This window comes from Carlito syrichta, unplaced genomic scaffold (genome assembly GCF_000164805.1).
Source record: "Carlito syrichta isolate Samal-C Ts95f unplaced genomic scaffold, Tarsius_syrichta-2.0.1 Scaffold289796, whole genome shotgun sequence".
Lineage (NCBI taxonomy): Eukaryota > Metazoa > Chordata > Mammalia > Primates > Tarsiidae > Carlito > Carlito syrichta.
In genome coordinates this window covers 734,588-750,971 of record NW_007233892.1, presented here as the reverse complement: position 1 = coordinate 750,971, position 16,384 = coordinate 734,588, and the positions used below count along the sequence as shown (strand labels likewise).

The 16,384-nt window shown below is 37.7% G+C and overlaps 1 protein-coding gene across 1 annotated transcript in view; it reads left to right on the top strand.

The window, feature by feature from the left end:
• The window catches only part of KCNIP4 (potassium voltage-gated channel interacting protein 4), a 133,024-nt gene that overhangs the window by 19,913 nt on the left and 96,727 nt on the right, over positions 1-16,384 (top strand). The window contains exon 2 of the mRNA XM_008054353.2: positions 2,066-2,190. Within this exon, the coding sequence (XP_008052544.1) occupies positions 2,066-2,190 (125 nt within the window). The remainder of the gene's footprint in view (positions 1-2,065; positions 2,191-16,384) is intronic.

Sequence of the window (16,384 nt, the reverse complement as noted above, 5' to 3'; positions counted from 1 at the left end):
TGAGTAGAATCAACCCATTTGTTCAAATGAATGAAGAAGAAAATTGAAGCCAGTGCCTTTCAACCTCTTATATTTTCCCCATAAGACCCAGTCTGAGGTCAATTTGTTAATGCCTACCCACTTTTTCCAGCAACTTTTAGTTCTCCCCACATACTTTAGGTGTACAATGACTTACTTTCTCATCAATTTTATTATTGTCAGCTCAGAGTTTGTTTTTTGACTTTCCCTTTTATGCTCCTTTCTCCTATTTTTATTCATCCATTATTATTCTGAAACTTTTCCATGTCACTGTTTCCAAATAAATTGTTATATTATGAAAAGTATAAAGCAAACATTTGCTTTTATCTCCTGTTACTCATTTTCACAAATAAAATCATTTCAAGTATTTGTTTCATGACCATGACGGATTTTTGTAAACTTCTTGAGGGCAGTAATTAGGACATACCAAGATTAGGGCTCTACCGACCTTTTATTTGCTAAATACTCTCATTTTCTACAGATCCTTCCTGGATAGGAATGTAGTCAATATCCATGTGGACTTTGAGTCACTTTGGCATATCCATGCTGATGCAACAGAGTTGCCTATTAAACAAAAATGGGTACTGAAAAAGATGTATTCTATTCAATTCTTACTTGGGATTTTATTTCTTTTTCAGCTATAATGGCATCATTTCAATAATCTCCAGTTGTCTCTATTTTTTAACTATAGCTTGATGATTGTCTTTAGTCTTGAATATAGATTAGGATTCATCAAGGAGCCCCATTTCTGGCATTAGAAGAAAAGTATCATAATTTATATGGTCTGTAAAAGACTATTCTTCCAGAGCAGTAAGTAGGTACAGATGTTAGCAAGAGGCAGCGTTATTAATATCAACAATGATGCGACTTTGGCAAAAATGACTGCGTTTCCAACTGACCCTTAGGTCAAGGAACTGGGGTCCTAATGACCTTGGAACCAGAGGAACTGAGATGTGGTTATTCTCCCTAGACTCTCCCGAGTCTGAACTTTGTAGTCAAGAGAAAAGGATATGGAAAGGAAGTTTATGTCTTCACACTAAACAAGCGTGTATTTTGTTTCTGCTGAGTTCCTGACCAGAGGTATGGACTGGTTGACATCTGACACCACTGCAAAGTCACTAAATTGAAGGATATTACCTTTTGTGGCAGAAGCACCCAGATCCTAATATATCCCCAGCACCTCCAAACGTGCTTATATGACACTAGGGCAAATGTGCAGATATTACCAAATGTACATGAGGGCAGAAAAGGTTATGTGGACAAATACCATTGAGGTCACCTGGGTTAAGCAAAGTTAAACAGAATCCTTTGTTTCAAATCTTCTCAAACCTATATACTTCAATATTTTGTTCCAAAATTACATTTAAGTTTACAGAATTTCCCACACATATATGAGCACAAAATTCTTTCTTCATAAAGGATCTTTGAGAAATAATAGCGTAAATGTAATTCACAAAGTGAAGGACAATATTTTAAGGATTATCCATAGCTATAGAGTCTACTGGCTACAAAATAGGGCCTAATGAGAAGATCCTGTAGGCCCCCATTCATCCAGCATGTACCCATGAAGCCAGTCAGACTGGCTCCTGGCTATTTTATTCATGTCAGCACCTGAGTTGAACATTTTATTTTGTATCCCAAGGTGAAAAACCAATAGTAGTATTCTATGTATCATGTTTTACTAATAGTTTTCATGAAACATAGAATGCTACTACTGTCAATAAACAATTCCATATTTATAACTACTCATTCCAGGATAAATTCCAGGATGAATTGTTGGTGATTTTTTACATTTCTCAAATAAGACTATAAAAGCACTAGAATTGTAATGTATCATTAATCATTAGAATGTGCAAAACCATGTCACGTGAAAGCATCTCAGCTTAATACTATTAAATCTGGAAAATATAAAGACATTGTGAGAGTCCTTACTTTGTGGACAAATCACACGTCTAGCAAACATGTCCTTCTGTCTTCCTGTGTTGTTGTATATTAGCATTGTTGGGCAGTGGCTAGTCCTAAGACTCTTTCTGCTTTTCCTCCACAGACAGCGTGGAAGATGAACTGGAGATGGCCACCGTCAGGCATCGGCCTGAGGCCCTCGAGCTTCTGGAAGCCCAGAGCAAATTTACCAAGAAAGAGCTTCAGATTCTTTACAGAGGATTTAAGAATGTAAGAAATTTCTCTTTTGACTTTAACTTCACAGACTTCTCAGAGACATAAGAGGGAAAGAGGGAAAATGTGTCTTCATGTGAGAGTCCCATCACATGTGCATTTTCTTTCTTTCTTTCTTTCTTTTTTTTTTTGAGAAAGTAGGATTTATTGAGAAGACAGTAAAGCTCCCAGAGTGGGAGTGGGAGAGGACCCAAAGGGCTTGCCCCACATGTGCATTTTCTACTGATCTTTCCTGGATAGGAATGTAGTCAATATCCATGTGGACTTTGAGTCACTTTGGCATACCCATGCTGGTGCAACAGAGTTGCCCATTAAGCAAAAATGGGTACTGAAAAAGATTTATTCGATTCAATTCTTACTTGGGATTTTATTTCTTTTTCAACTATAGTGGCATCATTTCAATAATCTCGTTGTCTCTATTTTTTAATTGTAGCCTGATGCTTGCCTTTGCCACCAAGCCCAGCCTGCAAAATATTTTTATAGCGTTTCCTTATGCACATTGCACACAAGTTTCCATCATCTCTCTGTCTGAATGAGGTTTGTCTCTTTCCCATTTTTGTCCCTCACCATCTTTTTTCCCAGACTTTCTAATTTTTTCTTCCCCCATTAGACAGAGTAGCTTTGCTTTCTCTTCCAAAACTTGGACATCTGTGAATACCCAGGCCTTTGTGGGGGTAGAGTGGAGTGAGGGAAGTTATAATGGAGATGGGTGTTCATCACCCCCACAGATCTCTGATTAAAAGGAATCTTGATGGGTAATCTATCAAAACGACACATACAAATAAACACACGTAAAGAGGAAAAGACTTCAACAACCACGCTAGAGAATCAGTAGTTATGCCTATTATACAATAGTTCCAGACTTCAGGGAGAGCAAGTGCTTAGAATAAAATGGCTGCCTTGACCACTGGCGGTAGAAAATCGCCAATCAGCAAAAGCAGAAGGGAAAAGAGGTAAAAGAGACGAACAAGTCCTGACCGGAAATCAGCGCTAAGAGGCTAATCACAGAATAAAACTTCATATGTGTTCGTGTGAATATCTGAACTTCTTTGCTCTACTTCAGAGATATGAATATGACCTCATTAGTAATAAACATACTCTTTTTTGCTTTTATTTTCTTTTCAACATCAGATTGTGCATCAGATACAAAATGGTTGTAGAATACAGGAGAACTGAATTGAACCTCCCAGCATCCCTGTGTTCTTCGACTGCTGCTATGTTATTATTCCACTGCCATCACTGTGGGTTCTCTCCATTTGGGGTCTGGCTGCCTTTCATTCCATATGCTGCAAATTGGAATCATGATTACTGCCATCATTAGCCATTGGAACCAGCATCTCTGCAGTGTGTCTTATACAAGTGGCACTTCACAATAAATTGCCAGGCTCCAAAGTCTACCTTATTGCTTTCTTTTATTTTTATTTTTTTCAATGCCAACATGTCTTTTCTTCTTCCTTTTCCCCCTTTCTCTCTTTTCCTAACCTCTTTTCTTTCCCCTTTACCTGTCCTTCTGAACCTGTCTCTATTTCTGCACTCCTCCTTTTACTCCTCACTTTTTGTAATCTCTTCTGTCTCTTCCCTTCATCGGTGCTCGTCTCCTTTCTTTCAGCTTCCCCAGTCCTCCTCTTTCTCTATTCTTTTCTCTTCCTTCTCTATGTTGCTTTCTCTGTCTCCCATGTCTCACCTCACCTCGTGAGATAAATTTCCATCAGATCTGAATGTGCCCAAAGCCTATTTTATATACTTCTTTAAAATAAAGGACCTCACAGTTTGCTCAGAAAATATTAATCAACATCTCTGATAAATCAAACAAGAGTGGCCTTTTAATTTTTATTTCTCCCTAGTCAAACATACGACTTTAATAAAAGTGTCCTAAAGCACAGCAAAGAGACTTTAAAGCAGGTCAGCAGCAGTGCTCGTGGTTTACGGGACAGCTACAATCTTAGTGGCTTCCATCAGAGAGAGTAAACCAACTACCCTTGGTTTCCTCAACACCAATTATCTCAAAGCTCTTACGATCAAAAAATAATTTCCCTGGAAACAGTGGGGCTATTCATTTTTTTATTTTTAAAAGAAAATGCATATTTATTTATTTTTTAATTATTAAACATATTTTTTGTTTTAAAATTGTGGGGTACAGTTAAGGGTTAGGTATACAAATATACATCGTTTAGGCACCCTTGTTGATAAGGGGTGTCTCCCCATCCCCAGACAGATATTGACTACTTTTAGTCCCACCTCCTTTCCCCTCCCTACCCCCCCATAGTTTCCCACCACTGTCAATCCTTTTCTTAGAGTATTATGATAGATGTTCAAGGTCCACTATATGAGTGAGAACATGTGATACTCAGATCTTTGTTTCTTTGAGAGATCACTCAGTATTATAAACTCGAATTCCATCCAGGTTGCTGTGAAATTCATGATTTTGTTCTTTTTTATGGCTGCATAGTATTCTATCGTGTATATGTACCACATTTTTTAAAATCCAGTCTTCTTTTGATGGATAGCATGGTTGGTTCCACGTTCTTGCTATTGTGAACAATGCTGCGATAAACATACATGTGCAGGTATCTTTTTTATAGATTGATTTGAGTTCTTCAGGGTATATTCCCAGTAGGAGGATTGTGGCGTCATATGGGAGGTTGATATTTAGAGCTTTTAGGAATCATCACATGCAGAAGATTCAAACAAGACCCCAATCTATCCCCACATACAAAAATTAACTCTAAAGGGATATTCATTTTTAATGAAACCTTTTAAAACTACCCATGTTTTGATTAAAAGGATAAACCATTCACCAATATCTTAAAATAGTCACACTCATGTGAAAGTCACTAACATGGCCAGGCACACTTGCAAGTAAAGATGACCAACATAACCTCAGTTTTTCCCACATGGTACCTCTGACAGCATTTCCTCTCATTTTCAACATAGATTTTTAATATAAGTGGGGAAGGAAAAGAAGGGAAAATAGTGAGACAAAATATCCTCTCCTCACTCTGTCTTAATCACTGAGCCACCCATATATTTTTATTTCACTTATCACATACTGAGCTGAGTCTCCAAATGTGGGCAGGGAATAAAGATGGAAAAGAGTATATTGCAGCTTTTCTCCATATTTAGTGTGCCTCAGAATCACCTGTATAGCTTATCAAGACACAGATTGCTGAGTCCCTTCCTGAAAGATTATGATACTGTGCGTATGTGATTGGGTCACAGAATTTTCATTTCTTGAAAGTTCCCAGATGGTGGTGAGGATGCTGGTCTGAGGACCACATTTTGAGCATCACTGGCATAGTGCAGCATAAACTTTGGTGAACTCAGACTGCTTGTTTGGGCGCTCCCTCTGGCTAAGTGGAATGTGTGTCATTGTCTATAAGCTGTGATAAAGATAATTACATTGCATTATTTAGAAATAAATCTGATAAACATAAAGTTCAACAAAAAGGTGTTATTAAAGCATGGCTGTAAATAGTCAACTTCAGTGGTGTGTTCCATCAAAGTGGGGCAGTCATGGTTGGCCTTCCTGGCAGTGTTTTGGGTATTGGACTACATAATTATACATTAGAAAGGTTGCAGAAAGATGCCAAATGTTATCGGCACATCAGCGGTCTCAAACTTAAATGCATGCTGCAATCATCTGGGTAGCTTTAAAATTTTTAAATAATGAGTACTATGCTTGGTGATTATGATGTAATTGCTCTGGAAAAATGTTTAAGCAATAGGATTTATAATGTTTTCCATGGTTATAATATGCAGCCAAGATTGAGAATCATTGAACTAGATGTATAAATCTACAAGGTGCTTTTGTGACAAAAAGAATTGACCTAATTGTGATGAGTCCTAATAACTATACTGTCTGCACTGTAACCTCATGAGGTCCTTGGTTGGTAAGGAGTGTGTGTGTGTGTGTGTGTGTGTGTGTGTGTGTGTGTGTGTGTGTGTGTGTAGTGTGTATGTGTGGGGATTGGAGTGGTAACAGATCTTACCTCTGATGATTTTGATTTAGTTAAATCTGAGATGATGCCCAGGAAACCTTTAAAGAAAATTCTGAACTCCTTAGTTTCTTTCAAAAATTCACATTATAACAGACAGGGAGCAGAAAATCATATTTGAGAACCACTGACCTAGAATATCATGCAAATGTCTATATACATGATTCATAATCTTGCTTTGCTGTTCTCATTCAAAATTGTATGTAACTTCAGTTCAATTTTAGATGGTTGTAAACGGTCTGTTGGGACATTAAGTTTTAATATGGTGATGCCTCTTTGGCATTTATTTTTATTAATTCATAATTTAAAACCTATTCTTCCCAATTTTAAGGCACGGGCTGAGAGGTAGAGAGTTGCAAGTATTTAGACCTCTATGCTTCAGACATCCAGCTCTTTCTTCTCTGGAATCTCTCTTTGCTTCCTTTTCTTTCATTGCTTTGAATTGTAATAGACCATAGTATCCATTAGAAACAAATATATGCTTAAGGCATCACTTTAATACTTTTAAATGTTCCCTTTACCTAGGAGTTTTGAGTTACTGTCTTTTTAACCTAAAAAGAAAGATGTATGTATTAGTTTTATATTGTAATGTAACAATTTGCTGCAGCATTTAATGGGTTAAAAAGTATCACAGTTTTGAGGATCAGGAGTCCAGAACCAAATTAGCTGAGTCCTCTGATTGGAGTCTCACAAAGTCACACTCATGGTGTTGCTTGGGCTGAATTTCTTTCTGGATCCTGTGGTCCTCTTCTAAGCTCACACGGTTGTTGACAGAATTCAATTTCTTGTGGATACACATATGAAATTCCCTCTTACTGGTTGTTAACAGGGGCCATTCAGCTTTTAGAGACTACCCATAGTCCCTTCCCATGTGGCTCTCCTCAGGCTCTCTCATAATATGGCAGCTCATTTCTTCCAAGCCACCTAGGGAGAGTCCTAATGCACAATCTTATATAATCATGGGTATGACATCTCATCCCATCACCTTTGCATGTCTCAGCACTCAAGCTGAGTTTAAAAAGGTGTGACTCATTAGGGGTCACCATGGGTTATGTCCATCACAGTGGAGTTTGCAGCAGTCCCTGAAGGTCAAAGCAGCTGAATTCATTCTGCACTCATATCACAAGCACAGTTAATCACCACCCTCAATGTTTTACCTGTAATCCAGACATTTTGTGGATTTCACCAAAAACAGTGTCAAACTTGTTCTTGACTTCTGTGAGAGTTTTGATGTTGTGTCCAAAGGAACCTGCAGGAGATGAGAGTTCTTTGATTGGGTTTTTCTGCCCCCCTCAACGTGTTTGAGAACTTCTGCCCTGAGATCTTTAAAGATAGATGAAGAGGTGGGCAGGTATGGTGCTTCACACTTGCATAGAAAAATTAGCCCCATGTGGTGGCATATGCCTGTAGTCCCAGATAAGTAGCTGAAGTGCAAGTATCACCTGAACCCCAGGAGGCTGAGGCTGTGGTGATTGTGCCACTCCTTCCAGTCTGAGTGACAGAGTGAAACCCCAACTCAAAAAAAAAAAGGTGAAGAAATCTACATGACAAGGAACATTAACATAAAAACATGAAGAAGTCCAATTTATGCTGGTGAGGGAGGGAGAGAGAGAGAGTTTAGCATATGTATAGGAAAGAGTAGACTATAAAGGTTAGGATAGAAAACTACACTGCTAATTGCAAAAAACAATTGTTCTTTTGTCATGAGCACTTGGAGTTATTCTAGAAAAAGCCTTTCAAAGATTGTGTGACCTTCTGTAAGTAACTTCATCCCTGCCATCTTCTGTCTCCCTGTCAGCAAATTAGGGATTAAGATCTTCCCTTCCAATGATGAAGAGGGGCGGGTAATAATTAGTTTTATCCAGCTCTTGAAAGGTTCAGATAAAAGAGCTTCCATAAGTGCAAAGTATTACTCATGTACTTTAGAATTAAGGTATAAGAACAGAGTTAAATTTCTTTTTCTGCCCTAGCAGAGTTTTGTGTTGGACTTACAATAAGCAAGGTTTTCTGAGGAGAAAGTGATCTATAGGTCCAAGCAGTTAACATGACTTCCCTTTGACTTCCAAAGACTGACATAGAAAAAGTTCTCTCCAGGCTTCAAACCTTACAACTGCCATTTCCTATCTTGGGACAGGTAGGTTAACTTCTCTGGACTTAAAATCATTGTTTGAAGATTTGGAAGATTTTGAATACTAATACCTATGTAGATGAGTAGATGAATGAGAAATGTTTTGTGAAATATATTTGATTTAGAGTCTTGTCAATAGATATGAGAGCACTTCAATTCTTTTCTCTCATTCTTTTTTCCTCTAAGTCCTTATTTTGAACTGAAATTCATAACAAGGACCCAGTGATGCCATCTTGAAGTACATTAGCTTAAGCACTATTTTATGTTAAGCACACTTTATGGCATTTGGAAGCTTCTTGGTTTGTTTGTCTCTTTTTTATTTTAAACTAATAAAACGTAGTGTTAAACAGTTTAAATAATACATAGGGATATAGACCGAAATATCTAAGTGTCCCATCTCTAATAAACTTCTCATCCCTCCTTACTAGAGGTCATCACTATTAGTTTTCTTCCTTAATCTCACAGATATCTTTTATGAATACACATTTGTGTATGTAGGGATTCTTTTGGCATAAATGAGTTGATAACACATGTATCCCACAAATCATTTTTATTTACCCTTTAGCAATTAATTATGAACATGTAATTTTATTTTTTAATAACCACTATATTCATATTGGTCAGGAGTCACTTATGGCTGAACACTTTGAGCCTGACCTGTTGGACAGTCTAGCGGGTTGGTACACCAATGTGCTCATCTTCCTCTTGTTTGCATGGGAACTCCTGTGAGAAGGACAGCACTACCACTCTTCCCATCTTCTCCATGCTTGTTCCAAAGAGCTTTCCTTTGAAAGGTAGTAGCAACTCTTCATCGCACCACTACTCAATATGCATCCCACAAGAAAAAAAAATGAAAAAGAGAAATAAAAGTGGAGGACCCAGCCGGGCTCGGTGACTCAGCCTGTAATCCTGCGCCTTTGGGAGGCCGAGGTGAGTGGATTGCCTGAACCTGAGGCTTCGAGACCTGCCTGGGCAGCAAGACCTCATCTCTACGATAAATCAAAAAATCACCCGGGTGTGGTAGCGCATGCCTGTAATTCCAGCTACTTGGAAGGCTGAGGCGGAAGGATCGCCGGAGCCCAGCAAGTCAAGGCTGCGGTGGCAGGGAGCGGCCACTGCACTCCAGTCTGGGCGACCGAGTGAGACTCCAACTCAAAAATAAATAAATAAATAACAGTGGAGGACCCTTATATCCTCTTAATCTATAAGCTTCCTGAGGACATGCCTCAGGCCTGATTCATCTTGGTATTCTTACCTAATTCCAGGCATTTACTGGCCACTGTACTAGGTATTTAGGATGCAATGACTTTAACAACAACAACAACAAAAATGAGATCTTTTTTTGAAGCTTTGCATTCCAGTAGGAGGCTAGTGAAAAAGAGGACAATGAACAAACATGTAATTAAATAAGGAAATATCTAGTGGTGATTGAAGGATGATGACATTTGTTACAGAGAAGCAGAGCAGAGAGTTTCTTTAGACTGGGTGGTCAGACAAGAGGAGTCGGCATTGCATTATGTCTAGAATGTCAAAAAGGAAACAAACACATGAAGGTACACATTCTAGCCAGGAAAAAGAAAAACAGTCAAAAACTCTAAAGCAGGAGTGAGGCAAGAGTGACTGGAACCTGGAACATCATTTTTATTTCACTCTGAGGTATCACTGGTTTTTGAAAGTTGAGATACAATAGATAGCATTGATTTTTTTTTAAATGATGGCTCTGGAAGGCTACTCTAAGTAAAATGGAGGCTAAAGTAAAATAAGAAGACCCTCTAGAAAGCTCCTTCAAGAGACTGAGAAAGGAAATGTGGCTTAGACCATGGTGGTAGCAGTAGAGAATGAGAGAAATGATGATCTAGAATATACGGTAGAGGTTGAGCTGAGCAGACATCTTGATGGCATAGATTGAAAAGGTGAGGGAAGCAATCTTGAAAGTCTGGGAGTTGAAAGACTTATTTGTGGAAAAGCTTTTCCTGACATTGCATAGAGTAGGTTTAGGGACCCTCCTATATTCTCCCCATCACGGTACTTCCTTTTTGATTACTTCCCTAATCTCTACATTCCTTGAGGGCAGATGCCACACCTTCCATTACAATATCCTCAGCCCTCAGTCTTTTAGACTGTCTTGTATATAACAGGTAATAAGTAAATATCTGTGAATGAATAAATGGTCTCAAACAAAAAGATTGGAGGCCAGCCAAAATACAACTGTTATCTTTTCTCTCCTTCTTTTTTTTGTTCTTTCCATGTCTACCTAGTAAAGTCTAAAAGCAGTTAATTTGTACCTTGAAAAATAATCTAACAAGTGGGGAAGTGAAGGAATATGGTGCCTTTAGTAAAAGAGCTATACACAATAGTTTAATGCCTTTTATTGTTTGTTTATCAAGTACTACTCAAAAAATGTTAAGAGCAGCCTTAAATGTTAACAACCACAAAAAAAAACCAAAAACTTATTTTGCAAGTGTTTCCATCTGGTAGATCATTTATGTCCTATATTGTTCATCAAATATTATTCTGTCAAGTGGGCAATGGAATCTCTGTGACTTAAAAATTATATTTGCATATATTTCAATGTTACCACATCCCCATCTACATTAGCAGGAGTAGCTTCTCTCCTGCCACACACAGCTTCAGTATTTCAGTGGTTAAAGGCAACAAAGGTTTATCTTTTATCTCCTAATCCCATGTGGGTCAGTTGGGGGCAGGAAGGGAGCTCTGTTCAACCCATTTGTTAAGGACACTCCTTCCATCTTGTGATTCCACTCTTGCCTATGGCACCACATCCTCCTGGGTCATCTCATCTGGTCTTCAGTCAATAGCAGGAAGATTGTTTGAGGCCTTTGATGGGCTTATCCGGGAGTGACAGACATTCTACCCATCAGAACTCAGTCATATGACCCCACCTAGTTTCAAGAGAGGCTGAGAAATATAGTCTTCCTAAGCACTCAGTAAGAAATACAATTCTATTTCCTCCAAATGAGACAATGGCATGGAGGAAAGATATGTTGGGAATTCCGAAGATCATTCCCAAGTTTGATGATTTGCTATAGGGACTTACAGGACTCACCATATAATCATATTCATGATTATAATTTATTACAGCAAAAGGATACAAAGCAAAATCTTCAAGGGGAAAAAGCAAACAGGGCAATGTTTGGAGAAAGCCGAATGCAAGCTTCTCAGAGTCCTTTCTTAGTGAAGTGACATAGGACATGCTTCCAACAATGAGTCACTTAGATAATACTTACAAAATGTTATCCAGCAAGAAAACCGATTAGATATCCAGTGCCTAGCATGCACCCTAATTCCAGATCCTAAGAAGCAAAGCAGGTATTTAACATAAACCATATTGTTTGCACAAATAATTTAGGCACAGTGAGTCATTCAATTCTGAGAATGGTAGACCAAAATTCACTTTGCCAAACACTAGCTAGCTAAGGGCCAACCTTACAAGCAGAACTTTCTAAGGACAGCAATCTAAGACCTGCTATATTAACTCCTTTCTGCACTTCTATAAAGTGGACATGTTTTGGAATAAAATATATCATGTCATTAGATTCCAGTCTGACAACCCTTGGGCAAGATACTTCACCTCCCTCAGCTCATTTATGTCATCTGCAAAACTGGAGAAAGATTTTCACAGAAGCTTTGCAAAGATAATGAATGTAAAGCACAGAGTCTGTCTTATGACAACACTCAAAATGTAACTGCTATTATTATTATCACTACTATTATTATTAGCACCATTGTTATCATGCTACTACTTTGAATTGAGCTGCTCTCTAGACGTTCCTTGTTGAAGTTTCTTTGCCTCACTTTCAAACTTTGATTCACATTTTATATAACAGAAAGATGTCTCTAAAAAAAGGTAAGAAACACAGATTAATTCTAAGTCCTACTAAGAGTTGCCCAAGGACACATTTGAAATAGTATCTTTATTGTGGTAGCTTTTATTCTGCTCATTGAATTCCTCGAGAAACTAACATAATCTTTTTCATAATAATTTCTTAGCTAAGGTTTTCTGGAAAATCAAATAAGGCAACATAATTTGTTATGCCTTAAAGATACAAAGAAACATAAACATAGGTAATTTTATTAAAATAATTTTTAAAGTTAACTTCTAAATACCATAAAAATTCATTAGAAACATTTCTAAAGACTCCAATTTTTAAAAATCAATTTATTCATCCACAAGAATCCTCTAAGAAAGATCCGATTTTATTTTTCTTCAGTCAGAGTCAGTTTGGCCCAGGCCGATGGGGAGGTTCTGCTTCATCAGTCAGTGGCCCAGTTTCCTTCCAACACATTGTCCTGCTATCCCTTGACTATTTCCATCTATGTCATGTAATTCCAGTCCCTATCACATGCAGATCCTGAAGCAAGGTGAAATATCAATAGTCCAGGGTCAAGTGACTCATCTTCATTTAGAGACCATAGGAGGATTCTATGCACCACTTGTATTTGAATCAATGACTCAAACTTAGTCACATGGACCACCCAGCTCTAGGGTAATCTGGGAACAGCAATTTATGGATATAAAAGGAGAAGATGGATTGGGAGAACAAGTATTCACTACAGTCAATAAAACTTCCTTCTACTGAATTTTTCTGGTTAATATTCCTAAAGATTTCCTAGGATTCAGCTAATCCTCCTAAGACTTTTTTTTTCCTAGTCTGGGAACATTGTGTCAACCGATTCTTCAAACTCAAATATAACTTGAAGAATCAGCATTCAAAAATAATAACAAGTGTCTGTCTTATGAATGCTTTAACATCTCCTACTTCCCTTATCAATATACCTCAGAATTTAATACATAACAAATTCAAAAGCAGTTTCATCAAAAGAGGCTTGTTAATAGAAGTTGTTAAACATAGAATCTAGTCTTTATAGAACAGACCAGACCCCAAGCACACGGGGGTAGTAAGACTGCTGTGTGGATCAATTTTAATAGCATTACTCTTCATCATTTTTTTTAAAAAACTAATTGGTTCACAAAAAATATATCACTGGCGCTCAATAAATAATTTTTAAAATTTAGTTCAGTACATGTTTCTTGAAGAGCCTGCTGTGCAACTTTTAATGTTTTGTGGTTAAAACTAAAAGCAAATCTGGAGTGCCATTCATCACTACAAGTTGCTGGCAGTAAACCTACTCCATAAAAGCAGATCATTTTCTGTGTTTTACAATCTCCACTTAAATGTGTTCATTAATATAACATAACTGGCAATTATTCCAGAGATCCTGGCATGCATTCAACTCTTCATTAAAATAAGTTACCAAAATTTTGGAAATCTTTTCAATGCTACATTCGGGCTGAGTGTGTTAGACTTTAAGTCCTCTTAAAGCTGTGTTGATTAATTTAATTTGAAAGAAATACCAACAAGAAGAATGCTTCAAGGAAAATAAGAAAGAATCAGTTATTGTCTCTCTATTCACATTCAAATTAATTAGGCTAAACATATGCTATTACCACTCCCATAAAATTTTAGTAGACCAAGTCAAAACTTCTCATCTCAAGCTCTCTCTAATTGTTAGGCATTACCACAAACACATATTGAGCCCCAATATTGAGCCCCAATACCTACTGGATACTTAATATGTGCCAAAGATTTTGCCAGTATTAGATACATATTGATGGAGAGAAAGAATTGTTCTCATCTCAAAGAAATACGTAAGAGCAATGAACGGCAGATCCAATAAGGAAGGACAGAACTCTGTGGGGAAAAGAAACAAACTCACCTGGGGGAGACCTAGAGAAAAAGTATGATGAATGATACATTTTAAATGTCAACTAGGCTATGCTCTGGTGCCCAGTTGTTTGGTCAAATACTAGTCTATATGTTACTGTGGAGGTGTTTCGAAGATGTGATTAACATCTGTAATCAATTGTCTTTAAGTAAATCTGATTACTCCTGATAATGTAAGTGGGACTCAAATGGATGAAGAACTTGAGAGCACACACGGAGGTTTCCCAGACAAGAAGATATTCTGCCTTGACCATATTATAGAAATCCTGCTTGAGTTTCCAGTCGGCTTGCTTGCCTTACAGATGTGAGACTTACCAGTCCCATAATTACATGAGCCAATTCCTTAACACAGTGGTTCCCAATCATTTTTTTGTAGAAGACAATTTTCCCATGGAGTAGGGAGAGAAAATGCAGTCAAACTTCACTGCTAATATTAATCTGTATTCGCAGCTGCTCCCCAGAGCAAGTGTCACCACCTCAGCTCCACCTCAGATCATCAGGCTTTAAATTCTCATAAAGAGTGTGCAACCTAGATCCCTCGCATGCATAGTTCACAGAAGGTTTTGCATTCCTGTGAGAATCTAATGTCACTGCTGATCTGAGAGAAAGCAGAGTTCGGATGGTAGTGCAAACAATGGGGCGCATTTGTAAATACAGATGAAGTTTTGCTGGCTTCCCTGCTAATCACCTCCTGCTCTGTGACCTGGTTCTTAACAGGCTATGGACCCAAGGGTTAGAGACTCCTGCATAAATATATAGATAGATGATAGGTAGATGGATAGATATAGATAGGTAGATGGATAGATTAGATAGATAGGTAGATAGATAGATAATAGGTAGATGGATATAGATAGGTAGATGGATAGATAGATGATAGGTGATAGATAGATATACATAGATAGATAGATATACATAGATATAGATAGATAGATAGATAGATAGATAGATAGATAGATAGATAGATAGATAGATAGATATAGTTATAGATCCAAACTTCTGTTTCTCTGGAGAACCCTGACTGACACAGCAGGACTTTCTGAAGTTGTAGCTTTTTAATGCCAGACATAAAGAAAAAACCAGTTATGAAGAGAGCAAGAAAAAAAACTATTCTTATTTGAAGACACAGTAAGTGCCAAAGCCCTGAGGCAGGTAAGGGTTTATTAAATTCAAGGAACTAGTGGATGTTAGTGTATGTGACTAAATCACTATGATTGAGGGAGAAAGTGGCATAAGATGAAACCAGCTGGGTGAATAGAGCAAGTCAAGCAAAACCTTGTAGGCTGGATTTAATTCAATATGCCATGGGAAACCATAAAGGTTTAAGTAGGAGAGTGACAATAGCTATGCTTGTGACAGTCTCTATTTGGGAAGATAATGGATTTGGTCAGGAGGAATAAATAAGAAAAGAATGGTAAAAAATATATATATTGCTGTAGTCTATCCAAGATATGATGGTGGATCGGACTAGAAATTGTGATAGTTGAGATGAAAAATGAAAAGATTTAATTAATCATTTGGAAATAAAATGACAGAAGTTGACAAATAGATTGAATGTGGTCAGAGGCAAAGATAAATGAGGTACATGATTCCAAGTTTCTGACATAAGCAAATGGGCAGGTATTGCTACCACTTACTAAGATGTAGGAAACTGGGGAAAAATGCTGAGTGAGGTTGGGGAGTGGAGGAATTAGTGATCAAAATTTTTTAATTACTCTTGTAAAGTCTGATAAATTCTAGCGGTTGGATATATTATTATGTAGAGTAAACAGGGCTGTTTGGGGCTGAAAATATAAATTTAAGGGTCACAGTCAGGCGCAGTGGCTCAAGTCTCTAATCTCAGCACTTTGGGAGGCTGAGGTGAGAGGATTGCCTGAGCCCAGGAGCTCAAGACCAGACTGGGCAACTTAGAAGACCTAATCTCTACAATAATTTAAAAAATTAGCTGGGCATGGTAGTGTGCACCTGTAGTTCTGAATACTTGAAAGGCTGAGACAGAAGTATCTCCCGAGCCCAGCAAATCAATGCTGGGATGGCCGTGAGCATGCCACTGCACTCCAGCCTGGGTGACAGAGTGAGACTCCAACTAAAAAAGCTACTTGTGTATATATATTACTTAAGCCATGGGAAAAAAATGATTACTAACAATTATAAAACAATTAACATGTAATGACTACATGTAATGAAATAGTTCAGCACCAAAGTGCTTTGGGTATAATTAAATCTCTTTATTCTCTTAGTAGCCCTATAAAATAGCTTTTGGGGTTTTTTAATTTTTTTAAAAAAAGGAACCAAGGCACTGAATTGTTAAATGAGCTCACCAA